Source organism: Hypanus sabinus, chromosome 14, assembly GCF_030144855.1.
Source record: "Hypanus sabinus isolate sHypSab1 chromosome 14, sHypSab1.hap1, whole genome shotgun sequence".
Lineage (NCBI taxonomy): Eukaryota > Metazoa > Chordata > Chondrichthyes > Myliobatiformes > Dasyatidae > Hypanus > Hypanus sabinus.
In genome coordinates this window covers 107,737,034-107,752,960 of record NC_082719.1, presented here as the reverse complement: position 1 = coordinate 107,752,960, position 15,927 = coordinate 107,737,034, and the positions used below count along the sequence as shown (strand labels likewise).

The 15,927-nt window shown below is 45.1% G+C and overlaps 1 protein-coding gene across 1 annotated transcript in view; it reads right to left on the bottom strand.

Moving 5' to 3' along the window:
- The window catches only part of loxhd1b (lipoxygenase homology PLAT domains 1b), a 388,496-nt gene that overhangs the window by 98,124 nt on the left and 274,445 nt on the right, over nucleotides 1-15,927 (bottom strand). The window contains exons 34-35 of the mRNA XM_059989781.1: nucleotides 13,303-13,465; nucleotides 3,473-3,627 (exon numbers count right to left, since the gene is read on the bottom strand). Of these exons, the coding sequence (XP_059845764.1) occupies nucleotides 3,473-3,627; nucleotides 13,303-13,465 (318 nt within the window). The remainder of the gene's footprint in view (nucleotides 1-3,472; nucleotides 3,628-13,302; nucleotides 13,466-15,927) is intronic.

Here is a 15,927-nt window from a genome sequence, read left to right as displayed (position 1 = left end):
TCAGAGAGTGATAGCTGTGTGGAATGAGCTTCCTGTAGAAGTAGTAGAGGCCAGTGTCATTTAAGGTAAAATTGGATAGGTATATGGACAGGAAAGGAGTGGAGGGTTATGGGCTGAGTGCAGGTAGGTGGGACTAGGTGTGATTAAGAGTTCGGCACAGACTAGGAGGGCCAAGATGGCCTGTTTCCGTGCTGTGATTGTTATATGGTTACACAGAATACGGCAGATGAACTTGTGGCATTGTTACATGGTTGGCATGTATGATTTTCTAAGCATCTCTGAAATGTGGCTGAAAGAAAAGTTGGATAAATCACCAGGACTGGATGAGATGTACCCCAGGCTACTGTGGGAGGCGAGGGAGGAGATTGCTGAACCTCTGGCAATGATCTTTGCATCATCATTGGGGACGGGAGAGGTTCTGGAGGATTGGAGGGTTGCAGATTTTGTTCCATTGTTCAAGAAAGGGAGTAGAGATAGCTCAGGAAATTATAGACCAGTGAGTCTTACTTCAGTGGTTGGTAAGTTGATGAAAAAGATCCTGAGAGGCAGGATTTATGAACATTTGGAGAGGCGTAACATGATCAAGAATAGTCAGCATGACTTTGTCAAAGGCAGGTCATGCCTTACGAGCCTGATTGAATTTTTTGAGGATGTGACTAAGCACATTGATGAAGGTAGAGCAGTAGATATCGTGTATATGGATTTCAGCAAGGCATTTGATAAGGTACCCCATGCAAGGTTTATTGAGAAAGTAAGGAGGCATGGGATCCAAGGGGACATTGCTTTGTGGATCCAGAATTGGCTTGCCCACAGAAGGCAAAAAGTGGTTGTGAACGGATCATATTCTGCATGGAGGTTGGTGACCAGTGGTGTGCCTCAGAGATCTGTTCTGGGACCCCTTCTCTTCATGATTTTTATAAATGACCTGGACGAGGAGGTGGAGCGATGGGTTAGTAAATTTGTTGATGACACTAAGATTGGGGGTGTTGTGGATAGTGTGGAAGGCAGTCAAAGGTTACTGTGGGACATCAGTAAGATGCAAAACTGGGCTGAGAAGTGGTAGATGGAGTTCAAACCAGATAAGTGTGAGGTGGTTCATTTTGGTAGGTCAAATATGATGGCAGAATATGGTATTAATGGTAAGACTCTCGGCAGTGTGGAGGATCAGAGGGATCTTGGGGTACCAGTCCTTAGGACGCTCAAAGCTGCTGCACGGGTTGACTCTGTGGTTAAGAAGGCATACAGTGCATTGGCCTTCATCAATTGTGGGATTGAGTTTAAGAGCCAAGAAGTAATGTTACAGCTATATAGGACCCTGGTCAGACCCCACTTGGAGTACTGTGCTCAGTTCGGGTCACCTCACTACAGGAAGGATGTGGAAACCATAGAAAGGGTGCAGAGGTGATTTTCAAGGATGTTGCCTGGATTGGGGAGTATGCCTTATGAGAATAGGTTGAGTGAACTCGGCCTATTCTCCTTAGAGCGGCAAAGGATGAGAGGTGACCTGATAGAGGTGTATAACATGATGAGAGGCATTGATCATGTGGATAGTCAGAGGCTTTTTCCCATGTCTGAAATGGTTAACACAAGAGGACACAGTTTTAAGTTGCTTGGAAGTAGGTACAGAGGAGATGTCGGGGTAAGGTTTTTTATGCAGAGAGTGGTGACTGCGTGGAATGGGCTGCCGGCGATGGTGGTGGAGCTGGATACGATAAGGTCTTTAAGAGACTCCTGGATAGGTACATGGAGCTTTGAAAAATAGAGGGCTATGTGTAACACTAGGTAATTTCTAAAGTAAGTTCATCTTTGGCACAGCATTGTGGGCCAAAGGGCCTGTATTGTGCTGTAGGTTTTCTACATTTCTGTTTAAGTTTATAACTGTGGAGCTGCTCATTGTATTGAAAGGCCAGGCAGGAAGCCAGAGGGGGTGGTGTGTCTCAGTTGATTAAAAAAAATGAAATCAAATCCTTAGAAAGAGGTGACATAGGTTCAGATGATGCAGAATCTTTGTGGGTAGAGTTAAGAAAACTGCGAGGGTAAAAGGACCCTGATGGGAGTTGTATACAGCCCCCCCCCCCCAAAGAGTAGCCAGAATGTGCAATACACATTACAATGGGAAATAGAAGAGGCATATTACAATAATCATGGGGGATTTCAAAATGCAGGTAGATTGGGATAATTGGGTTGGTGCTGGATCCCAAGAGAGGGAGTTTGTAGAATACCTGCAAGATGTCTTTTTGGAGAAAAGGAAATTTTAGAGGAAAGGAAATTCTGGTTTGGATGATGTGTAATGAAATTTATCAATGAGCTTAAAGAAAGGAACCCTAAGAAGAAAGTGGTCATAATATGATAGTGTTCACCCTGCAGTTTCAGGAGAAGCTAAAAACAGCTGTATCAGGACCACAGTAAAAGGAAGTACAGAGGTAAAAGAGAGGAGCTGGCCAAAGTTATTGGAAGGGAACACCTCCAGGGATGATGGTATAAAAGGAATGGATGGAGTTTCTGGGAGCAATTTGGCAGTAAAGATACAAACCAAAGATTAGGAAGTATTCTACAGGCATGATGACATAACCGTGGCTGACAAGGGAAGTCAAAGCCAACATAAAAGCAAGAGGGCAAAAATTAGTGGGAAGTTAAAAGATTGGGAAGCTTTTAAAAACAAACAGAAGGTAACTTAAAAAGTCATAAAGAGGGGAAAAAAGTTACATAAAGGTATGCTAGCCAATAATATCAAAGTAGTTACCAAAGTTTTTTTCAAATATATAAAGAGTAAAAACAAGGCGAGAGTGGATATTGTACCACTGGAGAGTGACATTGGAGAGGCCATAATGGGTGAGAAGAAAATGGCATTGTGACATATTTTGCATCATTCCTCACTGGGAAAGACACTAGCAGTATGCTGGAAGTTCAAGAAATTAGGAAGAAGATGTGAGTGTTGTTGCTATTACAATTCTGTTGATTGCTACAAATTAGGTTTTGGCATACGTAGAGACACATGATAATATAGACGGGTTTGTATGGGAAAATCTTGCCCGACAAATTTATTGGAATTCTTTGAGGAAATAACAGGCAAAATAGACAAAGGAGAATGTATAGGATTCCCTAAAGGTTAACTTGTAGGTTGAGTCTTTGATAAAGAAGGCAAATGCAATATTAACATTCAATTTGCGACGTCTAGAATATAAGAGCAGCGACGTGATGCTGAGATTTTATAAGACACTGGTCAGGCTGCACGGAGCGCTGTAAGCCGCATGGGCCCCTTATCTAAGAAAAATGTCCTGGCATTGGAGAGAGGACAGAGGAGGTTCGTGAAAATGATTCAGGGAATGAAAGGGCTAATGTCTAAAGAGTGTTTGATGGTTCTGAGCCTGTACTTCCTGCAGTTGAGAAGAAATGGGTGAATTTTATTGAAAGGTCTTTCCAGAAAATACAGTGGGAGATATATCCCTCCAATCCAAAGCTGCACACTGACCTGGTTTCGTTCAAACTTATTGGCGTGCGAGTCAGATTTACTGAGCTTCCGTTCACCGGTGTCACCCAGGTCTCCGTAAATGGTGATGAAGACATTGGCATCTGTCCCCGCTCTGTAGACATCACCCGTGTAGACAGAAATCTTATATTTGTGAGCTTCAAACAAACAGACATCATTGAAGGATACTTTCATGAAATTAAAATGTTAAACATAATCCAAAAAAAAGTTTAAAATGAAATGAGAGCTCCCAATGTGGCCTCCTCTACACCGGTGAGATCCAATGCAAATTGTGGGACCACTTTGTTGAACACCTGCGCTCCATCTGCAAAAAGCTGAAATTCTCGGTGGTCAACCATTTTAATTCTAATCCACACACCCGTTCCAGCATTGGTCTATGGCCTGCTTTTCTGCCATGATTAAGGCTACTCTCTGATTGGAGGAGCAATATCTCATATTCCATCTAGGAGCATCCAATCTGATGGCATGAACTTCAATTTTTCCTTCCCCCTTCATTCTTCTTCTCTTCCACATTCTGGCCTCTTACCTCTTCACCTCACCTGCCTATCATCTCCCCCGGTGCCCCTCCTTCTCTTTCACCCATGGTTCACTTTCCTCTCCTATCAGATTCTTTCTTCTCTAGCCCTTCCCTACCCAGCTGGCTTCACCCATCATCCTCTAGTTTTCCTTCCCCTCCCCCTGCACCTCCTTATTCTGGCATCTCCCCTCCCTTCCTTTCCAGTCCTGATGAAGGGTCTCAGCCTGAAACATCGATAGTTTATTCCTCTCTGCAGAATGTCTTGTGTACAGGAAAGGACGGATGAGTTTGAGGCCCTCTGAGGTTTGGAGTTGATCATGGATATTGCTGTAGCTATTGGAGTGATATGCAGACCAGTAGGCAAGCCAGGGCAGTACAATATGGAGAGCAAGCAGGCTCCTGCTCGATCCAAAGAAAGCTGATACAGTTTGGCAGCAACAGCATCATAGGAGTTGCAGGTCAGCGTTGAACTGCCTCCCGGACTCCAGCACCCTAAACCTCGGGACTTACTCCTGAAGCCTTTCCCATCAGTGGGTACAGCCACAAGACAGCGGAGGTTTGAGATCAGAGTTTTCCTTCTCATAGGTGAGCTGTCAACCACGGCTGATGAGCCCCATCTACCCGAAGCAACTGCTTTTAAGGAGCCAGTGACCTGCCTTTGTTCCTTCTCCTGTCAGTAGAAATGGTTCAGTCGGACTTAGAAGCTAAGCCGCATGTGAAAGCCGGGAGTTGGTCAGAGGTTACTTGAGACACCAGTGGGAGCTTATCCCCACAACCACCCCACCCCACCCCAACCCCCAGAATAACAACTTGAAGCAACTCTGAGGTGCTTCATTCTAACTTGTATCAATGAGAATCAGCATGGTTCCAGATTGCTTTGAAAGAAGCTTCTTCAGTAATTCCTCACTTGGAGGTACAGGTTAACTTGTACTCAGCCTCCCTACCCATACCTCAGAAGATGGTCCTTAACCCTTGTGTTTCAATACCTCCGTATACCAAATGATGAGGGGTACAGAGAGGGTAAATGGAAGCAAGCTTTTTCCACTGAGCTTGGGTGAAACCAGAACTAAAGATGAGCTAAAGGTGAAATATTTAAGGGAAACCTGAGGGGATCTCCTTCACTCAGAGCTGCAGGAGGAAGTGGTAGATCTGAGTCTGAGTGCAACGTGAAGAGAAATTTGGATAGCTACATGGATGGAGGGATATGGGCAGCTATGGTCCGGGTGCAGGTCACTGGGATGAGAGTCATAGAAGTACAGTGGGCTCTTCAGCCCATCTAATCCATGCCCAAACCCTTTAAACTGCCCACTTCCACAGACCTGCACTGGGACCCTATCCCTCCATACCCCTACCATCCATGAACCCATCCAAACTCTCTCTTAAAAGCTGAAATTGACCACCTGTACTGGCAGCTCATTTCACACTCTCATGACCCTCTGAGTGAAAAAGTTTCCCTTCATGTTCTCCATAAACCTCACCTTTCACCTTAACCCATGACCTCTGGTTGCAGTCTCACCCAACTTCAGTGGAAAAATCCTGCTTGCATTTGCCCTATCTTGCTTCATAATTTTGTATACTTCTATCGAATCTCCCCTCAATCTTCTACATTCCAAAGAATAAAGTTCCAACCTGTTCAAGCTTTCCATATAACTCAAATACTCCGGATAGGAAAACATCCTTGTGAATTTTTTCTAGATTCTTTCAACCTTTTTTACATGCTTACAGGTTTCCAAAACTGCACACAATAAGGCCTCACCAACACCTTATACACCAAGGAGGCCAGTGTATCAGAAGCTTTCTTTAACAACACTATCTACCTGTGGTAAACAACTAGGTTGAATAACAGTTCAGCATAGACCAGATGGATCAAAGAGCCTGTTTTGTGACTCTTTGACTCTAAGACTTTAAATTTCGAATCTTTGGTGCCATTTTCTCAACTCTGTGTTTGAGACTATAAGACCATAAAACCATAATATATAGGAGTAGAATTAAGCCATTTGGCCCATCAAGTCTGCACTGCCATTTCATCATGGCTGATCCAATTTTCCTCTCAGCCCCAATCTCCTGTATCCCTTCATACCCCGACCAATCAAGAATCTATCATCTCTGCCATAAATATACATAAAGACTTGGCCTCCACAGATGCCCGTGGCAAAGAATTCCACAGATTTACCACCTTTGGTTAAATAAATTCCTCCTCATCTCCGTTTTAAAAGGACACCCCTCTATTCTGAGGCTATATCTTCTGGTCTTAGACTCTCCCACCATAGGAAGCATCCTCTCCACATTTCAATTAAGTCACTCCTCATTCTTATGAATTCTAGTGATTACAGAGCAATCAAATGCACTTCATATGACAAGCCATTCAATCCTGGAATATTTTCATGAATCTTCTTTGAACCCTCTCCAGTGTCAGCACATCCTTTCTAAGGTAAGTGACCCAAAACTCCTCACAATACTCCAGTGAGGCCTCACCAGTGCTTTATAAAAGCCTCCATACTACACCCTTGCTTTTATATTCTAATTCTCTTGAAATGAGTGCTAACATTGCATTTGCTTTCCTCACCACAGACTCAACCTGCAAATAAGCCTTTAGGGAAACCTACACAAGGACTCCCAAATCCCTTTGTGCTTCAGAGTTTTGTATTTTTTGTCCATTTAGAAAATAGTCAACCCTTTCGTTTCTTCTACCAAACCGCATGACAATACTCTTCCCAGCATTGTATTCCATCTGCCATTTCTTTGCCCATTCTCCTAATCAGTGATTCTCATAATCTAAGTGCTTATGTAGCCTCTTTACTTCCTCAAAACTGCTTGCCCTTCAACCTATCTTTTAATCCCTCCAACAATCATATCTTCATAACTTTGCAACAAAGCCATCAATTCCATCATCCAAATCATTGACATATAATATAAAAAGTATCAGTCCCAACACAGAATAGTGAAGAAAGGACATCTTCATTGGGTCGACGGTCCAGTCAGTGGCAGGAGCAGGCCACATTGCCGTGATTTCTCACAAGGCAGTGACGGTTGTTTAAAAGTACATGAAAGACAAGGGGGGCAGCCTTTGTCAGGAGGGGCCAGTGGTGAGAGTAGGAGTGTCAGGCTTTAGCTCAAAGGAGACTTTGGCTTGAAAGAGGTGTTGGGTCTGGGTAAGCTTCTGTTAAGGTTCCCTTGTTTTTCCTCTTACTGCACCTAATGTAGTAAGTGACTGTGGTATGTTCTTCATGCCGGATGTTGGGAGTCCTGGGAGACCCAGAGTCTCCCGAGGAACTACATCTACATGAAATGCAGCTGCAGCTCCTTGAAGATTGCATTAGGGATCTGGAGCAGCAGCTGGATGACCTTTGGTTTGTACAGGAGAGTGAGGAGATTATCGATCAGAGTTACAGGTTAAGTAGTCACCCCGAAGTTGCAGGAGGTGAGTAGCTGGGTGACCATCAGGAGAAATGGAAATATGAATATGCAGTTAGCGCAGAGCACCCCTATGGCCATTACCCCCAATAATACTGTTTTGGATACTGTTGTGGGGGATGACCTCCCAGGGTTATTGCAACAGATCATGGGTCCATGATGCAGAAGGTAAAGAGGGAGAAGAGGGGAGTGGTAGTGATAGGGAACAGATAGGAGATTCTATGGATGTGAACAGGACACCGGAATGGTATTTGCCTCCCAGATGTAGGGTCAGGGATGTCTCAGATCGCATGCAATGATATTTTACAGAGGGAGGGAGAGCAGCCTTGATACGTATGGGTACCATTGACACAGGAAGGAAAAGCAAAGAGGTCCTGAAAAGAGAGCTAGGTAGAAAGCTGACAAGCAGGACCTCCTGGGTAGTAATCTCTGGATTGCTGCCTGTGCCACGCACCAGTGAGGGTAGAAACAGGATGATTTGGTAAATTAATGCGTGGCTGAGAAGCTGGTGCTGGGGGCAGGGCTTCAGGTTCCTGGATCACTGGGATCTCTTCTGGGGGAGGTATGAACTGTACAAGAGTGACGGGTTGCATCTGAACCTGAGGGGAACCAATATTCTCATGGGCAAGTTTGTTAGAGCTGTTGGTGAGGGTTTAAACTAATTTAGCAAGGGGTGGGAACTGGAGTGAAGGGACTCAGGATAGGACCGATGGTAAAAAAAAGCAAAGGTTGTGTGTGTTGCTTGAATTTCCAGCATCTGCAGATTTCCTCAGGTTTGCAAAGATAGCGTGTAGTCAGACTGTCAGGAAGGGAAGACAGCAAGGTGAGTATCAGTGCATTAGGGATGCAGAATCAAAAAGAGGAGCAAATACAACACTCGAAGTGTTATATACAGGCCTCCCAACAGTGGCTGGGATATAGACAACAGAGTACAATGGGAAACAGAAAAGGCGTATCAAAGGGGCAATGTTATGATAGTCATGGGAGATTTCAATATGCAGGTCGATTGGGAATATCAGGTTGGTCATGGATCTCGAGAGAGTGAGTTTGTTGAATGGCTTTTTAGAGCAGTTTGTCATTGAGACTACTGGAGGATCAGCAATACTGGATTGAGCGTTCTGTAATGAACCAGAGGTTATCAGAAAGTTTAAGGCAAAAGAAGAGCATTGATCACAATATGATTGAGTTCAACTTGAAATTTGATAGGGAGAAAGTCTGATGTAGCAGTATTTCAGTGGAGTAAAGGAAATTACAGTGGTATGAGAGAGGAGTTGGCAAAGTAAATTGGAAGGAGCTACTGGCAGGGATGACAGCAGAGCAGCAATGGTGTGAGATTCTGGTGAAAATGGGAAGGTGCAGGATAGATGTACTCCAAAAACAAAGGAATACTCAAATGGTGACATAGTACAACCATGGCTGACAAGGGAAGGCAAAGCTGATGTAAAAGCAAAAGAGAGGGCATACAACAAAGCAAAAATTAGTGGGAAGATGCAGGATTGGGAAGCTTTTAAAATGCTACAGAAAGCAACTAAAAGAATCATTTGTAAGAAAAAGATGAAATACAAAAGCAATATCAAAGAGGATAGTAAAAACTTTTTCAAGTATGCAAAAAATAAAAGGGTGAGAATGGATATAGGACTGCAAGAAAATGAGGCAGGAGAAATAATAATTGGGGAAAAAATAGCAGATAAATTAAATGAGCATTTCACATCAGTCTTCACTGTGGAAGACACTAGAAGTGTGTCAGATGTTGCAGTGTGCGAAGGAAGAGAAGTGGGTGCAGTTACTATTACAAGAGAGAAGGTGCTCAAAAAGCTGAAAGACCTAAAGGTGCATAAGTCACCCGGACCAGAAGAACTACACCTGAAGGTTCTGAAAGAGGTAGTGTTAGAGATTGTAAAGGCATCCAAAAATCATTGGTCTGTGGTATGGTGCCAGAGGAGTGGGAAGTTACAAATGTCACTCCACTCTTTAAGAAAGAAGGAAGGCAGCAGAAAGGAAATTATAGACCAGTTAGCCTGACCTCAGTGGTTGGAAGTTGTTACAGTCAATTGCCAGGACTGTGATGGAGTACTTGGTGACACAATAGGACAAAGTCAGCATGATTTCCTTCAGGGAAAATCCTGCATGATGAACCTTTTGGAATTCTTTGAGGAGATTACACATGGGATAGACAAAGGGGATGCAGTCTACATTGTATATTTGGACTTTCAGAAGGCCTTGACAAGATACCACATGAGGCTGCTCACCAAGTTAGGAGCTCATAGTATTACAGGAAAGTTACTAACATGGTGTGGTGAACTACATATACCTGGACACGCCCCCCTGCTGACTGCTCCTGTGGCTCCTCCCACAGACCCCGGTATAAAAGCGGTTGGAGGCACTGCTCCTCCTTCAGTCTCCAGGATGTTGTGTGATGGTCTCTTGCTGCTGGTGGTGCTTCATTCCAGCTAATAAAAGCCTATCTCGACTCGCATCTCCAAGAGTTATTGATGGTGCATCACATGGTTAGAGCATTGGCTGATTGATAGGAAGCAACGAGTGGGAATAAAAGGATCCTTTTTTGGTTGGCTGCCAGTGACTAATAGTGTTCCACAGGGGTCAGTAGTGGAACTGCTTATTTTATGCTGTATATAAATAATTTAGATGATGGAATAGATGGCTTTATTACCAAGTTTGCAGATGATATGAAGATTAGTGGAGGGGCAGGAAGTGTTGAGGATACAGGTAGGATGCAGAAACATAGAAAATCTACAGCACAATACAGGCCCTTCGGCCCACAAAGTTGTGCCGAACATGTCTCAACCCTAGAAATTGCTAGGCTAACCCATAGCCCTCTTTTTTTCTAAGCTCCATGTACCTATCCAAAAGTCTCTTAAAAGACCCTATCGTATCCGCCTCCACCACCGTAGCCGGCAGCCCATTCCATGCACTCACCACTCTGAGTAAGAAACTTACCCCTGACATCTCCCCTGTACCTACTCCCCAGCACCTTAAACCGGGTACTCTTGTGGCAACCATTTCAGCCCTGGGAAAAAGCCTCTGACTATCCACATGATCAATGCCTCTCATTATCTTATACACCTCTATCAGGTCACCCCTCATCCTCCGTCGTTCCAAGGAGGAAAGGCTGAGTTCACTCAACCTATTCTCATAAGACATGCTCCCCAATCCAGGCAACATCCTTGTAAATCTCCTCTGCTGTCTGAGGACTGAGACAGATTAGGAGAATGGGCAAGAAAGTGGCAAATGAAATACAATGTTGGGAAATGCATGGTTTACGTGCTTTGGTAGTAGAAATAAATGTGCAGACTATTTTATAAACAGGGAGAAAATCCAAAAATCTGAGATGCAAAGGGACTTGGGAGTCCTTGTGCAGAACACCCTAAAAGTTAACTTTTAGGTTGAGTCAGTGGTGAGGAAGGCAAATGCAATGTTAGCATTCATTTCAAGAGGTCTAGAATACAAGAGCAGGGCTCTGATGCTGAGGCTTTATAAGGCACTGGTGAGGCCTCAACTTGTGTATTGCGAACACTTTTGGGCTCCTTGTCTTAGAAAAGATGGAAAGATTGGAGAGGGTCCAGAGGAGGTTGACAAGGATTATTCCAGGAATGAAAGGGTTATCATATGAAGAACTTTTGATGGCTCTGGGTCTATTGTCAGAACACTGGAGGAGGGATTCAATCGCAGACCCAGTACTGTGCATACGGTGGTATTAATTGAGTAACAAATCCTGAGGTGCAAACAAAGTCAGCGTCAAAGTTCTGGCAAAGATCAAAACATCCAGAGAAATCCAAAAACCGGAATCGAGAAACAGGCAGAGTCAATGTTCAGACAGATATGAATGCTGGAAAGGCTCAGGAAAACTCACTGGCACAATTTGGCAACAAACAGGTGAAAACAGAGGACAGAAATACACTGAGCAATAAACTGAGAGGCAGATGATAGGTGGAGCACAATGAGATACAGGTGACAGCAAAACAGGTAATAATGAGAAACAGATGAGAGACGGAGTACTCAGTGATTAAGGGGCCGGGGTAGAGCAGGGGCAGGGACAGGAGCACGAGCACCTGGGGCATGAAAACAAACAAAAGCACATGGCAATACTGAACCACAGAATGACACAGGGGGAAACACACAAAATGACAGAGTTCAGCTGGAAGTACTGACATCTGTACTTGCTGGAATTCAGAAGGGTGAGAGGGGATCTCATTGAAACCTTTCGAATACTGAAAGGCCTAGACTGAGTAGATGTGGAAAGGATGTTTCCCATGGTGGGAGAGTGCAGGACAAGAGGGCACAGCCTCAGGATAGAGGGGCATCCCTTTCAAAACAGAGATGCAGGAAATTTCTTTAGCCAGAGGGTGGTGAATTTGTGGAATTTATTACCACAGGCAGCTGTGGAGGCCAGGTTGTTGGGTGTAGTTAGGCAGAGATTGATAGGTTCTTGATCGGACACGGCATCAGGTTATGGAGAGAAAGCCGGGGAGTGGGTCTTAGGAGGGGAGAAAGGATCAGCCATGATTGAATGGTGCAGCAGACTTGATGGGCCAAATGGCCTAATTCTGCTCCTGTGTCTGATGGCCTGATGGGTGAATGACACATTTCACTGGATGCTTTGATGTTTCAATATATGTGTGACATACACTAATCTCCCTCTGGAGCATCCTTGTTTACATCCTTACAGGGGAGAAGTGGCTATCCATGGCCATCACCCCCCCCCCCCAATCTCCCCTGCGCCCAGGGTAACCCCCTCTGTGGCTATCCATTGCCATTACCTGACCTGCACCCCATTCTCACTGCCCCCAGGGTAAGCCCCTCTGCTTGCCTTTTAAAGACACAGAAGGTAGTGCCCTTGTCTTTTCAGCATCTCTCATCCCTTCCCCCTCTACAGGAATACTCACTTTTTCTCATCCCTTCCCCCTCTACAGGAATACTCACTTTTTCTCATTCCTACCCCCTCTACAGGAATACTCACTCTCGGGCATCTCTCATTTCTACCCCCTGTGGTGAACTACATATACCTGTCTGGACATGCCCCCTGCTCTCTGCTCCTGTGGCTCCTCCCACAGACCCCTGTATAAAGGCAATCGAGGTCTGAGCCCGGCCTCTCTGTCTCCAGGATGTAATATGGTGGTCAACCACTGCTTGTTCCTTCTTCCAGTCAATAAAAGCTGATATCTCACCTTTACGTCTCAGAGTGAGTTATTGATGATGCATCACCCCCTCTACAGGAATACTCATTCTTTCTCATCCCTTCCCCCTCTACAGGAGTACTCACTCTTTCTCATCCCTTCCCCCTCTACAGGAATACTCATTCTTTCTCATCCCTTCCCCCTCTACAGGAATACTCATTCTTTCTCATCCCTTCCCCCTCTACAGGAATACTCATTCTTTCTCATCCCTTCCCCCTCTACAGGAGTACTCATTCTTTCTCATCCCTTCCCCCTCTACAGGAATACTCATTCTTTCTCATCCCTTCCCCCTCTACAGGAATACTCATTCTTTCTCATCCCTTCCCCCTCTACAGGAATACTCATTCTTTCTCATCCCTTCCCCCTCTACAGGAGTACTCACTCTTTCTCATCCCTTCCCCCTCTACAGGAATACTCATTCTTTCTCATCCCTTCCCCCTCTACAGGAGTACTCACTCTTTCTCATCCCTTCCCCCTCTACAGGAGTACTCATTCTTTCTCATCCCTTCCCCCTCTACAGGAATACTCATTCTTTCTCATCCCTTCCCCCTCTACAGGAGTACTCACTCTTTCTCATCCCTTCCCCCTCTACAGGAATACTCACTCTTTCTCATCCCTTCCCCCTCTACAGGAATACTCATTCTTTCGGGCATCTCTCATTCCTACCCCTCTACAGGAGTACTCACTCTCCAGGGCATCATCCAGGGTTTGTTCAGTCTGCTTCAACGTGCCGTCTTTCAGCAGCTTTTTCTGAATAATCTCCAAGGGAACCAGTTCTCGGATGATTTCTCCATCATCTTCGGACTTTGCCAGCCACCGTTCACAGGGAAACACTATCGTTTCTGAGCCCTGGCATTGAATAAATGTGACATTTTAGTGACCCACAAACACGACTCCTTTGACTTGCTCTGTCACAAAAGATATATGCAAGTTTCCACAGATGTGCGTGGAGAGCATTCTAACTGGTTGCATCACCGTCTGGTGTGAAGAGGCCACGGCACAGGATCAGAAAAAGCTGAAGAAAGTCGTAAGCTCAGTCATCTCCATCATGAGCAGTCGCTTCCCCAGCATCCTGGACACCTTCAAAAGGTGAGGCCTCAAAAAGGTAATTAAGCACCCGCGTCACCCAGGACATGTCCTCTTCTCATCGATACCATCAGGGAGGAGGTAGAGGAGCCTGAAGACACACACTCAATATTTCAGGAACAACCTCTTCCCCACCTCCATTAGATTTCTGAATGGACAATGAACCCTTGAACACTTCCTCAATCTTGTTCCCCTCTCTTCTTGCACTACTCACTCAATCATATAAAATTAAATGAGTAGTTTCTGGTAAGATGGTGACATGCCCAGGTGCAGCATGTTCTACAGGGTTAACAAAGATTCTTTTAAATGTATCCTTTATGATTGCAAGACCCTGCTGGATTTTAAGAACTTAAGGTATCGCAGATCTACACTCATTGGCGGAGAAACAGAAGACTTGGATCAGAACCTGATGCTGCCTGCAACAGAGAGACGTCAGTGCATGTCCAGTCACTTTTCCTGTGATTGCAAGACCCTGTTTGACACCGATGGTGTGGAATGCTGCGTGCAAGTCATTGATGCGAATAGCAGTGGCAGATAGTGGGGGGGGGGGGGGCTGTGTGGCCTCAGTCATAGTAAGAGCTATACCTCACAGCACAGTGTTTCCTGTTAGCAGCTACTCAGGGGAAGGAACTGGAGCCATGAGCTCCACTGGAATGGCGAGGCAGTGCCCAAGCTAGAGTCAGTGCTGCCCCCCAGTGTTTGCTTGGCAGAAGACAATCTGGATTGTGAAACATTCATGGACTCAGGGACTTGGACTGCATATTTTTAACGTGACTATAGTTTACTGCCGTATCATATGTGTACATCTGCACCAGGCTCATTGAGATACAGCTCCTTGGAGACAGTGTCAGGGGCTTGGAGCTACAGCTTGATGACCTTCAGCTTGTTAGGGAAAGTGAAGCAGTGATAGACAGGAGCTACAGAAAGTGAGTCAACCCAGGGCTAGAGGAGACAGATAAATGCACGACTGTCAGGAGAGGGAAGGGAGAACGTCAGATAGTGGAGAGCCTCCCTGTGGCCATTCCGTCAACAATAAGCACGCCATTTTGAGAACTGTTGTTGAGGGGGGCCCTACCTGGGGGAAGCAACAGTATCTCTGGCACTGAGTCTGGCCCTGTGGCTCAGACAGGTAGGGAACAGAAGATGATGGCAGCAATTATAGGGGACTCTATAGTTAGGGGGTCAGACAGGTGGTTCTGCGGACGTGAAAGGAAACACGGATGTTAGTTTGGCTCCCAGGTGCCAGGGAGATTGGCAAATAGTGAGGGCAGATGGTGGGGGCTGAAATGATTCTGGATGCATCCACAATATCCTGAAAGGGAGAGTAAACAGGCAGAGTTGTGGTACATATTGGTAGGTAGAAATAGGCACAAGGGCCTGAGAAAAGAACATAGAAAGTCAGGAAAGAAGCTGAGAAGCAGGACCTCAAAGGTAGTAATCTCAGATTGCTGCCTGTGCCACGCAACAGTGAGGATAGGAATAGAATGAGGTGGCAGATAAATGTATGGCTGAAGAATTGGAGCAGGGAGCAGGGATTCAGATTTCTGGAGCATTGGGACCTTGCCTTTGGCAGGTGGGATCTGTCCAAAAGGGACGGATTGTATTTGAATCTGACGGGGATTCAAGTGGGGGATATTTTTGCAGGGAGGTTTACTAGAGCTATTGGGAGTGGTTTAAACTAACATAGCAGAGGATGGGAAGCAGTATGACAGAGCTAAGGATGAGCCAGCAGGTTTACAAGTAGATGATGCAATATATAATATGAATGTTAGGGTGGACAAGCCAATGACTGGGTACAAAAGCAGGCAGAGCAAAGAGTTAAATTGTACCACAGAGGCAAAATTCAAAAGGGTGAAGTATACAGGACTGAAGGTGCTGTTTTTAAATGTGTGTAGCTTCAGAATACGATGGATGAACTCATGGTGCAATTACAGATTGGTCAGTATGATATTATGGGCATCACTGAGTTGTGGCTGAATGAAGGCCATAGCTGGGAGCCTAATATCAACAGATATACTTTGTATCAAAAGGACAGACAGGAAGGCAGAGGAAGTGGTGCGGCTCTGTTGATTAGATCTTTAGCAAGAGGTGGCATAGGGTCAGAGAACGCTGAATCTTTGTGGGTGGGTTTAAGGAACTGCAAGGATAAAAAAAAACTGTTAGGTGAATCGTGTATAGGCCTCCAAATAATAGCCAAGATGTGGGTTTGAGATTGCAAAGGGAGC